Source organism: Mesoplodon mirus (genome assembly GCF_964341445.2).
Source record: "Mesoplodon mirus genome assembly, contig: HAP1_SCAFFOLD_3717, whole genome shotgun sequence".
In the NCBI taxonomy this organism is placed as follows: domain Eukaryota; kingdom Metazoa; phylum Chordata; class Mammalia; order Artiodactyla; family Ziphiidae; genus Mesoplodon; species Mesoplodon mirus.
In genome coordinates, this window is record NW_028293928.1 from 9,539 (window position 1) to 25,796 (window position 16,258).

A 16,258-nucleotide genomic window follows, 5' to 3' on the forward strand; every position below is an offset into this window, starting at 1 on the left:
CTCGCCGACAAAATTATAAGAATTCGGAACGTAATAAATCTAAGGAACGGGCTATATTCACATCTATCTTCCCATCAAGGAAGAGAACTGCTAAATAGCAAGCTGAACTGCTTAAATACTATGCTGTCCAAACACATACATGCTCAAAGTCACGGCTGTTCGATAGCTGCGGATAAGATTTCGATAATCAGAGCTGAAGAGTTCCGAATATGACAGACTTGAAAAAGACAATTTATACTAACGTTCTATGTTTATATGTAAATTTCTTAAGCGCAATTTCCATCGGTTATAACTGGGCGGGATTTCGTTATGTTTCTCTGACTTTTGCATCTTAACGCAGTAATGATGCTCTTTTCTCGTCCTTCCTTTTATCCCTTCTCTGAAGAACTTTGCAAGATCGGCATGTTGCTCGCGCATCTCCGCTTTTGGGTATCTACCGGAGTGCTTCTGCCGACGGACTTGTGCTTTTAAATTATCGGCTTTATTAGCACTGACATGGAGACGTTGATTTAAAGAGTCTCTTCAACTGCTTGAGGTTTCGAGAAACCTTTTTTCTTCGGCATCATAAATCACTGAGGTATTCCAATCTCGGCCTATCTAGTGATACCGTTCTTAACCTTCTTAGCTAATATCACATCGTTAGTCAAAGATTCAGACGCAAGTGTGTATGCGTTGTAGCGACGTATGTACAATACGCCTTTATACTATCACCAGACCCTAGATGGCTAGAATGATGCTGAGATTTAGTGACCTTGTTTGGCTCATCCCACCCAAAGTTGCCTTATTATAAGTTCTTTTGAGGTGATGAAAATAAGACAATTTATTTTCGCTATTTTTGGCGACAGCTACCATTGGATCGTTTGCAAGACTCCGCCAAGGAAATTGATATTTCTACGAGCATAGCTCTTCGGACTTTTATACAGCATAAGTGAAGCGGAAATGCTAGACGTAAGGTTGCATACTTTGATACACGACAAACGGTATTAATAAAGGTAGAATAAAGCAGTTTCTAAAGCCATGTGTTCAGCAGATCTAGGAATAAGGGAGGACGGTATACTTAGATATCTAAGTGCGTAACTAACACACAGCAGATTCAATAGAAAAGAAAATGTTAGATGATTTAAAACGTCAAAATAGAAATGAAACTGAATCAGTTGAAGTTTGGACGACTGACTAACAGAGAATTGGTTAACATGATACAACTTCTTGTCTGCCATGGACAACAATATTGGAATAGGAGGCACTCAAAAATACCGTAACAAGGATGAGGCTAAGAAGATTCTTAATTAACATTATTAAAACGCGCAAATATAACCTTTTTCAACATGTTGCTAGAACAAAAAAGAAGGAAAGCTTTCGAAAATAATCACAATAAAGAGGGAAAATCACTTAAGAATGCCGCAGATAAATGCTAAAAGAATACACCCGTTTAGAAGTCGTCACGTGTTTCTTGTACACGAGCGCCAACAACAATTTATTGCAATTCAAACAGCTTGTGTTTTCCTTGTCACTAATGGTTTTCGCCCACACATACAAACAGTCATCAACAAATGAATTTACCAAAACCATAACAAACAATCAACAATCTACTTTTGAATAAATTTAATTATTCTGAATCCTATAAAAAGAAAAAAAAGCAAATTCCTCTCCACAGTATCGAACGATATATGGTAGAAATGTGCTTAGCAAGAAACATAATACTGTTATTAATGTTAAAGGATAAAGGATGAAGTGGTTGACGTTGATCAATCCTTGGGATGCGCCATGCATTCGACTTCATTAGACATCATAGAGGTGATTGAATGCATATGTGGCCTATACAATGCCTTGCGGGAGCCAGCCGATGTGTCAAGGCAGTATTTTTATCCTCCATACAATTCTGGTACCAATTTACCGACTCCGAAGAGATAGTAATCTTGGTGAGCCGGCCGCGCGGTATCGAATGCATTGTGCATTGCAGGGCGTATCTAACCACTGCGCTACACGTGTCCATTATTATCGTTACGTTTATCAGTCTAACGTGCCCTTCCTCATCTTCGAAGTGGGATTCTCCACGGTGAAAGTTTGAAACCAACGTTGCACTGTGCGTTTGTTAACAGCTCCTTGACCCCATGCGTTAATTGTGCTACTCTATGTCCCAGTCTGAAATCGTAGAAATAGACTTGTCGAAATTTTTCTTTTGACACCTGAAATTCTAACGTTTTAGATATGTCAAAAACATAATTGGCAGCATTAATTAATTATGAAATTAATTAAAACATATACAAGAAAAAGATATAGAGAGAGATAAGATAGGGGCACGTGTAGAGCAGTGGTTAGAGGTGTCCTTCAATACACACTTCATTCGATCCCACGCCCTGGGCTCACCAAACCTTCCATCCATCCGGTTCAGCAAACTGGTACCAGAATTGTATGGGAGGATATAAAAAACACTGAGTTGACACATCGCGCAGCACCTGCAAGTTATAGTATAGGCCAGACATCATTCAATCACTTCTACGATGTCCGATGAAGTCGAATGCATGGTGCATCTATTAGGGATTGATCAACGCCAACCACTTTATCCTCTATCCTTTTGTAGAAGAAAAATGACATTACGAAAGCAACATTATTCTCCGAACAACCTAATACATTACTAACTAATTATGTGAATAAATAATAAACCTGATTTTTCGTGAATGAAGTTCTAACTTTCTTTTCTTGGCAATTTTGGTCCACGAATTCAGCTTCGTCATTTCGAGCACACCGGTTTTTTTTATCATTCATCTTAAAGTGTTACTGTTAGAACGCAAATATCCTTACAAAATACATGTGAATTTTCAAATTTACCTGTTGATATCCATATAAAATATTGTTGACAGAAAATGTAGGGTTTTCCATTCGCTCCGAAATTGTATGAATGATAATACGAAGCAGCTACAGCAATTCCTCAGAAAAGAGGAGAATAAGCGGCGGAACCATAATGAAATTCGGTGTTAATGTCAATCAACTCGTTTATTTGCTATTAACAACCACAATAACATTGAAAATGAAAATTAAAAGCGGTGGAAAGTAAAACGACAATTAGGCAATCGACATAACTGTTTGCAAGCACTGTTATTCTCATCCCGTATGTCGATAAGATCATTACGACGTCTAGTTGTACTTTAATTGCGGAGAAACAAACTTTCTAATTGTATAATAAAAGAATAGAGCTAAATAATGGTACTCAATAATACGCAAAAATTTTGACCTCGCAATTTTACCAAAGGGGTGCATTTCAGTGCTTGGCCACGTTGCCTTTGGCTCGATCTCGTGTTCTCGGCAACCGAGGCCTCCATCATTCCGGATTCCAAAAATTGGTAGTGGATATGTTTGGGAGGATAAAAACATTGACTTGATAGGTGAGTTGCCCAACGAAAGTCATTGTTTAAATGTCATACTCATTCAATCATCTCTAATATGTATTAGCTCGAATGCATAGCGCATCCCTGAGGCATTAATATCACCAACACTGAGGATAACATTGAATTAAGAACAAACACACTTAATTGATGGATTTAATTCCAATGATTTCTGTCTGCATAACATGTCATAAAATTGGAATTTATAAAAGTCCTAACACAGCATTGCCATACACTGCATTTGCATATTTTCTGAAATTTAATGACCAAAGTAAAAATCGTAGAATTCCACTGTTTTCTTCAAAAAAGGCATTCTTTTCTAATATATATGTATATATTCGTATACTTTATGATGTCAAAAATTTAGGAATTTGGGCATTCTTTGCATATTCCTTGAATGTGGATTTTGAAGCAAATGTACACCAAAAGTAGTATTCGAGAAGAATCTTGTTCTATAACCTCAAAGCGACAAAGCTAAGTCACTTTCTTAAGTCTCCAAGCTCTTCGCGGTGCTCAAGTACTTTAGTTGTCGGAAAATTATTGGGAGTTTTGGATAAACCATCATAACTCATTATGTGCTTACTATAGACTAGAATTATCATCAGGTCTAAACATTCCATCGTCGTTTGCTGTCAAGTTTTGTTAACAAATAAACGTTCAAGGTTATGGCTCACCTCCATGTTTCCTATAATTCATTCAACGATATGGAAGACAGGTTTCATAGGATTAGATTACATTTCGAACTTCCCAACAGAATTTACCAGGGACTTCTCAGACATCACAAGATACGAGTGTACTTGAATATTTATGAAATTATTAGTGTCCTAACGCTATCACTTAGCCATGTTCTTGAAAAGGCTGATAGAATTTCGAGACAACGGAATGACAGAGACGCTGTGTTGCCTGTTATAACAGGTTCGAAAAAATCTACTTTAATGTGTACCAAACAGGTCAATACTAGATGTAGTCAATGTAGAGGTTGTACACTGCAATAATTGTAATATGTATATATATATATATATAGTGTATATTGTAAACGATACGGATTTCAATCATGTTTAAATGATGTAAAATGTAAACGTCACATTTTAGAGAAACATTTTATTGAATATTTTGTGAAGAAAAATCGTTTAAAGGGTGCAAGTTATGTGAACACCTAGCATTTTTTCAGACAATCGTTTTGCGAAGCCGAGTGTTCAACTACATTACAATTTCATTCGTACAAGTCTTCTCAATGATTTATTCTTTTTTTTAACAAACAATTAAACAAGATATTATTGCAAATGTTGAGCTTCAGAGCTTAGAAAATACAGTATTTATAGTCGTAGCTTCAATGATTTCTTCTAAGATGATTCTCACTTCACCATCAGCAATCTGTCGCCCTGAATTGGAAGTGTCAGAAAAAGTACCTACTTCAACATTTCCAGTGCAGTCACGGACTACAGAATCCAACTTAGACAAGAATAAGATCTTCGACAAGACAAAACGACAGATTAAAATTGTCATCAAAGTACTGAAGACAAGAGTAAAACCAGAACAAATGATGCGTGATGTGATCAATATTAACCTGGAGTGATTGGAGCTTGCTAATAGTCTCTAAATAAGAGCATATGAAATATTAGGATTTTGATTGTGAATTAATTTCACCGTCAGCATCTTCGACAGCTTCGCTCCTTTTATCATCCGACTCTTTTGTCTTATTTTCTTTATTGTCGACGTTCGAAGTAGACGCAATCTGAATTCTGTGTTCGACGCACGGAAATAACGAGCTGCGACTTATACTAGCAGCAGTGGTACACATGTATACAGTATAATACTTGTAAATGCTTACCTAGTTAGATGTACAGTATATAGAATCATTTTATATTACACAGCTATTCCGCTAGCATTACGAAACCATACGATTAAAATATGAACGAACCTCGGTGATTGATCCAGTTGGCTCATCCGATGCTGCCGGACCAGTCTCCTCAACAGCTGGTGTTGAATCTTTATTTAATTCGCTATTAACGATATACTGAAATCATATCAAGTAAACCAATGACACGCCATTCTCGATGAGAATGTTTTGAAGAGTCGCTAATTTAAAAAATGAATTCAGATTTTTAGAGTATCTTTACACGAACGAAGAATACAAACACACACAAGCAAATATACACGCCCAAATATTCACATGAAAATACGTAGGTATACCTTAATACGTACACATGAACAAACGTTTATATGTATATATATCGGACCACAGTTTAAAGATTTAGGTTCTGTCAGCATTCGCATTTCGTTGAAGAACGTACCACCAGAGGTAAGATGCGAGCACTTCTGCTTAGGAAATACTTTTGATTAAGGGCTGGTAATACCAATGAGGAAAAAATTGTTACAAAACATTCTTTGATAATGCCCTGATAATGTCATACTTTTGAATGAATTGGTTGGTGTTTGTTCAGTACGACGATGATAATACAACAGCACTGAGTGAGGTTTAGTTTATTTGCGGTGTTGCGGTGTAGAAGGTAGAATCATATGATGTCGGTGAGTGAGTAAAAATTTTTGAAGCTTTTTTCAATTGTGCATAAATGTAATGTGTGTGCGCATGTGTACATCGCATGTGTACTTTTCTATGTACCTAACTACATAATTTACAAGTCTCTCTTTCTGATGCATAATTACAATTTTTAACAACCACAATAGAAAACCACTACGTAGAACTATTCTCTAACTTACCAAGTTTGTATTTCAAACATTTTGCTATGCCAAAAAGTGCATAAAGTTTTGTGAGTTAGAAAAAAGGCTACAAAATTAACATAGACTGAAAGTAGGCAGAGCAAAAATACACCTTTGATAGGTTGAGCGAGCCGTAACAGCATTGCGGATGCGCGCACAAACGATAGGTATCGATCGGACGAGAATACGAATGCGAAGGCAATAACATATAACCTACCTATGCAAAAAATAAATGGTTAACAATACTTAACCTTAGTGGTATAACAGCTTCTCTGCTTTGTCACACATTAATTCTTCGTGTCGGAGACAAAACAACGATTATGGAGTTTATCTTATCATATTTGTAAATCACATCTTTTCTTTTCGACTTTACGACGATTAACTAGAAAAAATAAATCAAATAACGATGATATTTTAAGGAAGACTACGAAAAAGAAAAAGCGAAAAAAAGTTCAAGAGAGGGTAGTAGAATTGTTCTTCGAGGCTAGTTATGTTTTTTCTTCTATGTGTGCCGAATAATCGCAAACTTCTTCATTAGCTCTTTTTTAATTTTAACAAAGCTTAAAATATACTAAATACGTTGGAATAACAGATCGTCGTAATATGAAGGTTAGCAGAGTGTGAGATTTTTCGTTTTCTTGAGCAGCGATGTGTGCATATCAACGCCAAAAATTCAGATAACAAACCGTACAAAGTGGAAAAACTTACCAAATCGTGTGGAGAAACGGTGGGAAGGAAAGTTGAGGTAAGTTAGAGTGCGCGGAAAAGCGCAGTGGATAAAAGTGCCATGCAATACATGTGGTCACGAGTCGACCCAGCAATTCGACGTGACCAAGCCGCCATTCATTCAGTGGAGGCGAATTCGTGCAAGATTTATTTGTTAGGCAATCAATACTATACCTCGTATATTAAAAGGTCATAACGAATTATTTTCTGGACCAAATATGTATTGGGTCAATTTTAGTAAATGAAAAAAAAAGTAAAAAATTAATGAATTTCGAATGCGTGGCGTATCTCTAAGGATTGTTCAACGCCAAACGTTTCAAGCTTATGGAACGTGTGCGTTTGTTTTCTTCTGGAATAGAAATGGGTAATTGAATTGGCCATGTGCACTGCTTTTACCTTGTATCCATTTACAGATCTACACATATTGCTGGAAAATTTTGATAGCTGTGCTAGAGTTTTCTCACATATTCATTCAAATGGAGTCGCTATTCTTTGTAGATCGAAGGAGGCTTGTCCCAATAAATCTGGCACCAATCTGCCGATTTCGGATGGTTGGGAGGGTTGGCTGGCCCTAGGCGTGGAAAACTACACTTATTATGCATGTGTTTTACAACATCTTCAACCACTACCCTTCCAATGCCCGAAAATGAACCGTCCAAATAAAATTGTAGGCTTATTGCTGCTCACATAATGATGGAAGCAATTTTTAGGGCGAAAACAGAAAGGAATGTGGTGAAGTAGCAGTTGACATTGACAAATCTCAGGAACGTAGAGGAATCGTGGTTGAAAAAGAGAGAAGAAAAAAACTGAAACAAGAACGAAAGTCTCGCAGTGCCGATAGAGCACAAAGGCGTAGTGAAGTTAGCAACAACGAGAATGCATCGATGTTAAAAACACGGAACGATAAGTCCTTCTACGATGTACCGAAAGCGAAAAGTCTATGCAGAATGCAGAATGTCGATGATGAGCCGCAAGCAAAATCATTGAAACGATCGACAGAGAGGCTCTCAATTTCGCTATCAACAGATAATCGCTCTATTTGGGCTCAAAAGCTCTTGATGCACGTGGTTTGTCTTTTTTATATTATTATTCTACTATGAACCGCCATGGAAGACAGCCTGTAAAAATCTACATAACAAAAAGAAAGGAACACGTTTAAGAACAATGTAAAATTTTAGAATATAACATCGTTAAGAAAAGAATTCATTCAAAATAAGAGAAATTCGCAAACGAACTACACATTTGAACACTGCAAGTGAAATATGACGAAGAACAGGTGTATTTATAATAGAAGAATAAAGTAGTGGTTTTATTATTAGTACTTAAATTTGTGCTTTCGATAAATAAAATTTGCTGAAGACTAGTAACTATAGCGACTCTTTCTTAGGCTTAGACAAGTTAATCGAACTATACTTTTTATTATACATGTTACATCACCCGATATCTCATATTTGCTAATACCAATACTTGCTCCATCGGAATCGCCTCCAACCACTAGTCTTTGAATTTGGGGGTAGATTCAGCTGATCCTTGAGGGTTTTAGTATTCTTTATGAAAGTGGTAAAATACGGATCGAATATCTCTTCGTTATCCTGGGACAGCTCTGAGGAGCGTTCTCATGTCTTAAACATAGGCAGTCACCAGTCCATTATTAATCATTCTTCGTGCGAAAAAACAAATAAGGCTAGATTTTCCCAAGGCCTTCCAGTGCCGGTATGTCTTTTAAAACTTTCTCAGTTATTCGTTTCATCAACTATATTACTGCAGGATAATGGTGATTGTTGCCTGAAATCTGACGGAACATGCTTGAATGCTGCTAATGAAGCACCTTCAGAAAGCAACAACGGCGCGGTTGGTATAATCACAAGTATTTCGTTCTATCATTATTAAACGATTGAATATCTTGTTCCAGGTTTCCGTTAGTACTAAAATCGTAAACAAGGAAAACATAACGAGTGATGTTACCAATAAAGACTACGATCACATGCTATTAGACATGCAAAAAGTGATTAAGAACTTTCTTGGAACTGTTACTGTATGTTTTAAGCTTCCTGAGGCGTTCAAATTTCAGCTTAATTTGAGTCATAGTTGGAGTACTCCCAAGCGGATTCTGGATTCATCGTATGTTACCAACGAACCGACAAACCCTTCTCTTTCATCTTCAGGAGTCGTACAAACGAGCACTCCTATTTGTGTGTTACTGCATTTTCATATTAATTCTATAGCCATCCACTGCATATTCACTCTTTTACATATATATATATATATATATATATATATATATATATACGTATGCACACGTACATACATGTGTATATACATATATATATGCATATATATACATATATGTGTATATATACATATATGTTTTTTAGCCTTAATAGCCAAAGCTACATCTCGACATCATGATCTTGCTAAAGAATTCCATGGTATATCTCTGATCCTGCCTGAAGGTAATTTACATGGAAAAATTGGCTTTAGTTCGGGTTCCTTTTATGTGTATAGAGTTGTTTTTTCTTTTTAGCTTCATCTACACTTGATGAGCACTCTGTTGCGGAAACCACGGGATCGCTTCATTTAAGTATAAGGACAATTCAAGAGGTTTTAAAGGTATACCTTTGATCCTAACGAAGAGTGTATCTTCGATAATCAAAAATTCTGAAACGAGTATTTATTGTCTTAACTTAAGCAAGAAGTATATTTTAAAGTGACTATTACACATAAGTTAGGTTAGTAAATTCTTGCGAAACATTGATAACCCTGGCATGAAAAACAGCATAGTTTTTCTCAGTTATTTATTCGTTAAAAAAGAGATCGCGGTGTTTGAGTTCTTGGAAGAACGGTGGAATTATCTCTAATGTCGAATCTTTTAACCCGTTTATGAAAATGTTTCTTATTAGTCGGACACCTTTCCAGAATTAAAACGAAAAATTTTTCAGAAACAACCCTCTGGTGCTTCCACAGAATCGTTAATGAAGGTGTTGGAAGAGCATAGAAAAAGTCGAGTGAAGGCACGAAAAGATCATAATCACCTTTTTGCGCCTCCGGTTTCATATATGTCAGTGCATATATCTTAATTAGTAAAAAAAGGTGCATTCACACTGCTCTATTTAAGTAAACCATCATTGCCGTGTACCTCGCGTAATCTCTCTTCCACTAAATCATGTAGCAGTGGTGGAATCATGGTAGGAGCTGTCTTTTATAGTTGCCGCAATAACATTGCGCAATATATTTGTAGTTTAGGCTGGATTCGCTGTGGCAGAAAATGCTTTGGTAGGTTAAGTTTCAAGTGTTTCTGTAAAGGCTGTCTTCCTGATTTATTTTCAAGGCTAACATATTCTGTTCAGGATAAAACTACAGATATGAATAAGACAATTGTTCCTGACAATGAAATGGTTTCAAAGGTTTCTGCCACATTGACGGTTGTTCTTTGACTTTATTTTGCTATCGTTCTATTTAGCATGATTCATTTTCCTTTCAGCTCTTTATTTTGCTCGCCCACCCACTACTTTTTTATTGCTCTTCTCCATATATTTAATCTATACAGCTTCCCGATGCAGACGTTATATCACGCGTCGCCTGAGAAGCTTATTTTGTACAAATTAAAGTTTGCAAAATTTTTTTGCAAACGGGTTAGTTCTTTTCGCGACGGAACTGTTCTAAGAAGAAGGAAACTAAGAGTACCAGCTTATTATTATGATTCCATATGTTTTATCATTGAATACATTAGAGATACTCGACTCTATCGTAACAACTCGTATAACCTAAACGTTTTGCCATCAACTTTTGAACCTTTTGGTATACCATTTATATATATACTTGTGGAGTTTGTATATATGTATATATACATACAAACAAACATATATACAAACATATATACATATAACATTTATATATTTATAATATGTATACATATATATAACCTCAGGAGGGGCTGGTGTAGAGCAGTGATTAGAGGTGAATTTGCAATATGCACTGTATCGAACAAAGGTTCGATCCCTTCATCTAAGGTCACCATGCCTTCATCTCTCCGTGGATGACGAGTTGGTTAAAACTTGTTTGGAAGGATAAAAGCACTAACTTGAAACATCATTGGGCCACCTTTGGCTAGTGTATAGGCCAAATACGCATTCAATCATTCCTATGATGGTTGATGGAATCGACCACATGCCACTTCCTTCATGGTCTAATCAAAGCCGAATAGCTAATCCTTTACCTAAGGAGCTTCTACTCACCAATTTGAAAACTCTTTGAGCTTGTGCAATCTTTCCAGCGTCCTAGAGAGGTTTTCAAACAGGAAATTTTCTCTACTGAAGCAAAGTTAGCAATTCGCATATTGTTTAGAAGACATTTTAAAAGTCTCCAGTTCTACTTTCATTGTAAGCTAAGTAAGACAGATTTTCAAATTTATCTCTTGATGGGATTTGGGATTCAAGAAGATGGAATACATAAGCGAAGTTTGGAATTCCTCTTAATAGTGTTAACAGTTGTTATGTGAAGGCACAGTCTAATAAATATGTTCATCTCTTCAAAAGATGTTGGTACCCCCGATTCTGATTCGTCGCCTGCCCAAGCCACTTTGCTTTCACAACGAGATATTAGAAGTACTCCAAAAATTCTTAAAGTTCTGTTCATTCTTCCAGAAGCTGCAGTCCATTGCAAAATCTGTTCTCGATAATCCAAGTGTCGTGATGCATCATATTGCTCCACCATTGAAGTCATCTTTGTCCTTCTATGTACCTCTCTTTACTTTCTTCGCATATGAGAAACACTGGATGTTTCTGTGGCTTATGAATTGTATTTTTTACACTCGTTGAACAATTCGAAAAAGTTCAGTTCTCTTCGGCCGACATAACACAAGCGTTTATTTGAACATACAATTTAACATCCAGTTCAACTGTATCACCTGTATTCCCGTTGATCTTCGATTGAATCAAGCGGGCGCCAGTAATTCCTCCATCTGTCCCTGTCGCGTGCAAGAGTGGTCCAAAGGGTTCTGCTCGCTCTAGGGACACGTTGAGCATCATACCATTCGTTCAGCGTGTTTGTAAAGAACTCTGAAGAATCGGGTCGGTGGTCTTCCTGTTGTGCGCTTGACATCCCGAGGAATCCAATCCGTGGCGGCTATTGTCCATCGGTTGCCATTTCGTCGCATCACGTGCCCGGCCCACCTTATTTTTGACATTTTGGCGTAAAGGACGGCGTCTCTAATTTTCGATCGTTGACGTAGGTCCGAGCTTCGTATTCCCTCTCTCACTTGCGTGACACGCGACACTCCTAGCATCGCCCTTTCGCTGAGTGTTCTTTCATCCTGCCTACGTAGCGATCAGGTCTCTGATGCGTATGTTAATGCAGGAAGCATCGTTGATTCAAAAATGTGGGCACGGAGTCGAGTGTTCTTCATCCTCTTCACTACATCCTCGATGCTCTTAAAAGCTCCCTAAGCTGCTCTCTTCCTCCTGCTCAGCTATGGAGCTACGTCATTCATCATTTGAGTTCTCGAGTTCTTCTAGGTACACATAACTGTTGCATTCGGAGATATTTGTTCCGTTGAGCTTAAATGGGGCCTTTGAGACCGATCCGTTTTCATGAATACCGTTTTCGTCATGTATAGTCGAAGACCAATACTTCCACATACTCGGTCAATGTCGGCAAGCATTCGTTCCGCCTGACTGATGTTTGATGTTATAAGGACGATATCATCAGCAAAGCGAAGATGGTGTAGTTGCCGACCATCATTTTTCACTCTTTCATTGTCCCATTTCAATTTTCGCATAACGTCTTCGAGGCTCGATGTGAAAAGTTTTGGCGACATTGTGTCGCCTTGTCGAACACCCCTCTTTACGTTCATTTTAATTGCGTTGTAAAATGGCGATACGGTATTCTATTCGTGAAATTCTTCTATAGCTCACGAAGGAGTGGTGTTTGGGTAGCGACACCCTGGTTTCCCAGAGCTTCTATAACCGCTTCTGTCTCAACGGAGTCAAAAGCTTTCCTCAAGTCGATGAATGTGAGACAGAGCGGTCTTTTATACTCTCGTGATAGTTCGATGAGCCTCGTTATTGTGTGTATGTGGTCTATCGTACTGAATCCTTTTCGGAACCCTGCTTCCTCGCATGGCTGTACCTCGTCCAATGTTCTGTCCATCCTGTTGAGAATGACTCTAGTAAAGAGTTTATTTACGACGGACAGCAGGCAGATTGGGCGATAGTTGCCAATGTCGTGGAGGTCTCCCTTTTTGTACAACAACACGGTTTTGCTGGTCTTCCATTGTTTGGAACCTTGCATTCCGACAGGTAGCCTGTGAAGAGACGAGCCAGTGCATTTGCACACCCAAATCGGTTATGCAAAATCTTCGGTTTACTATGATGTGGTCTATTTCACTATGGTACTCTCCATTGGGGGATTCCCACGTCCAGCGTTGAGAGAGGGGCTTTTGGAACTGTGAGTTACCATGGATTGTCTTGGTCGTCATGATAAACTCGGATAGCCTCTCTCCCTGTTCGGTCCAATCTTAGCGTTGAAGTCGCCAATTATGACTTTGAAGGAGGTATGATCTTCTATGTAGAACTTCTCCAAGTCCATATAAAACGCTTCGACCTCATCTTCGTCGTAGCTTGAGGTAGCTGCGTAGACGACGTAGATAATTAGAGCCGGCATAGGCCCACATCTCTTCAACCTTAACCGTCCGATTCGGGTTGTTAGTTGTTTAAACGATTCGATGTTCATGGCCAAACTCGTGTTGACGAGGACACCAACGCCTCCAACTCCTCTATTGTCGCATGTTCCAAGGAAGAGTTCTTTTCCAGAATCATAAACGGCGTTAAAGGAATGATGTCTCCTCGTCTCAGCCAGTCCGATGTCGTCGTATCTGATCTTTCTGGCCTGCATCAGCAAGTCCTCAACAGCGGACTCAGATGCAAGCGATCTTGCGTTGTAGGTACAGATCGTCACCTTAGTCCTATCACATTTAGGTAGCCCAGATAGCCCTGAGATTGTAGCAGCCTCTCCGTACTCGTCCTACCCAACGCTGCCTTATCGGGGGCTCTTTCGTGGTCAGGGGAATGACTTTCATTTATTTTACTCTGTTTGGCATCTTTTGTACCCATGGGGTAGCTTGCCGGGCTCTAACCATGGGGGCTGAATATACTAATGAGTAGCTTGCCAGTCTTTCCCAGAGTTCATTGGAGTTGAGTGGACAGGACTCCTAACCGCCTCCCATGTACTTCCTAGTCACTTGCTTGCAAGCTTTTGGCCGAATTGACTTGTATAATACAATTTGCACTGCCAGATCTGCGCAGCAGAAAAAGAGTGTTCATCCCTTTGATCCACCTGCTGCTCTGGGAAGCACAAGGTCGCTTTTGGTTCGCGTTTGACCCCCTATCCGCCACCTGGGGACGCGCCACGTAGCCTCACGACTAACCGGCTCGAGATCCATCAGTGAGGAAAAACCTCAGTGAGTGGAAATCCGTGGAACATCCAGTTATTACCAGCAATTGGTTGTTTTTCATTTGAAATCTCTTTTAAGAATCATAGTTGTAGTACTGAATTTATAAGAGGGTAGAGTTTTTGGCGTTGGTCAATAACTTTGGGATTTACAATCTATTACGCTGAGCCTCGAACAGGTAAAATATTTGCCCTATACGATCTTGCGTGGCCTACCGATGTTTCCAGGTAATGTTTTTTTTTGGAACCACTTTCCTGATCTCAAAGGATGGAGAGTTCGGTTTGTTTGGAGCGCGAGATCGAGCCAAGCCTCGTTTATTATAGGGTTCCTAGGCGATAAATACTTTTCTTTAAAGTGGATAGTTGTAAATGTTGTATAAAATTGGAGAAATATACTACATGTGTTGCAAAATCGACCGCCAAAGGCGACAGCAACGTATTTCAATAGAAACATGGAAGACTAAATAGATAAGCCAAATTGTAGAGCCGAATACACAAATAAGGGGCGGGCTATTGCGAAACTACAGTGAAAATCATGAGTCACATATTATTCGTTGCGTGAGAGATGAGAAATTATACGTTGTTCCATGGGCTTGACACAAAAATTTAGACGTTGTACACGTTGTCTTAGGTGGGTTAAAAAAGAGATTAGATCAAGACGAACTGGAAATATATCTGGCTAAAAATTCACCTCTCAAAATGCTTTACATGGTGAAGACTCTACTCCGAAGCGAATGGTACCGCCAACATTCATTTGAATATTATTTCCTTCTCGGTTTCTTTTTGATTTTCTTTTTTTTATTTCCTAATGTATACATTTTAGAAAATGGATCATGGTGCTGCTTGTAATCAAGGGAAGGTTACATGCGAGGGAGAGGTGCGTTGTGAGGCGGTTTTTTTGCTTTTATGATTTTAATAGTTCCTCTTTCTCTTACAATATTCGTTCCTGGTGGCGATCCTTTTCGAGCATCGCGACGTTTGCGTGTGTTATTCTATAAAATACAAACGTACAAATCTTTTGAAGTTGCAACTACAACTGGGTGGCTTAAGCCACAATCATTATTGTCAGCCATTCCAATGTTCACCTTAAAGCTCTCTTGCATCTTATTCTGTCTCTCTGATATCTTTCTGGGCCATTTATAATGAATAGAAGAATGATTGTAAAGTTGCATTCAAACCCCGTATACAATCCATTTTCCATCCTTGGATTACGGTTATAAGGCAACGAAAGCAATAAAGGGAAAGCTAGGCAAGTAGGATCTAATTAGCAAGCACTCTATGTATAATAAGTAAACAATTAGTATTTGTGTATAAATTTTTGTGCTCGCTCTCATCAACTTCCGTGCTGTTGTTTGCTTGTTTATTAGCTATTCAAGCTGTTTTTCATACATATTTTGGTAATTGTACGCATATCTCTATGATGACACTTCACTCCTTTAGCTGCATAGTACTATATGTTGCGTCCTATTGCTGTTTGTGAGTAAATGTAAGCCAAAACCAACTATGTATTTTTTATGATCAAAGATATAATTCCTATATCTGTTGTGCTGGGATGGTTTGCACACAACATACATTAGTCATAATCATTCTTGATTCTGTGTATACTGGTTGATTCTATGATTGGGAAGAAGTGGTGAGACACTTCAGAGCTTGAAGAAGTAAGTCCACGTATACTCTTCAAAGGTCGTTAAGGCAACTAATAGGTAAAGCTAAGTTCCCCAGAGAGCGGCTAGTAGCTGTTTTTGGTCGTTATTCACTTCTTTCGTATGCCCCATACAACCTATGACGTGCGAGTGAATGAAGTTGACGAATATATCTTTAGTTGAGCTCTCGACCGCATTCCTCTGCAAGATCATCTAGCTCTTTATCTACAAACGCTATGGTTCCATGCTTTTCACAACTGACTTCTAATCCGACGCGGAGGTTTTTTTTTCACTTACCAATAAGAATTTTATGACAGCTTTATTTTCTGAAAATTGAGA

General features: G+C 38.3%; 1 protein-coding gene across 1 annotated transcript; it reads left to right on the top strand.

The window, feature by feature from the left end:
• Positions 1-6,891: 6,891 nt before the first annotated feature.
• Positions 6,892-15,186, top strand: LOC309798493 (uncharacterized protein; the record flags this gene model as incomplete). The annotated part of the gene is made up of 12 exons (XM_082646657.1): positions 6,892-6,960; positions 7,541-7,897; positions 8,598-8,681; positions 8,743-8,835; positions 8,902-9,022; positions 9,206-9,283; positions 9,355-9,440; positions 9,770-9,888; positions 9,946-10,015; positions 10,074-10,103; positions 10,178-10,252; positions 15,100-15,186. The coding sequence occupies 12 exons, from the start codon at positions 6,892-6,894 to the stop codon at positions 15,184-15,186; spliced, it is 1,269 nt and encodes a 422-aa protein (XP_082502783.1).
• Between the last annotated feature and the right edge of the window lie 1,072 nt (positions 15,187-16,258).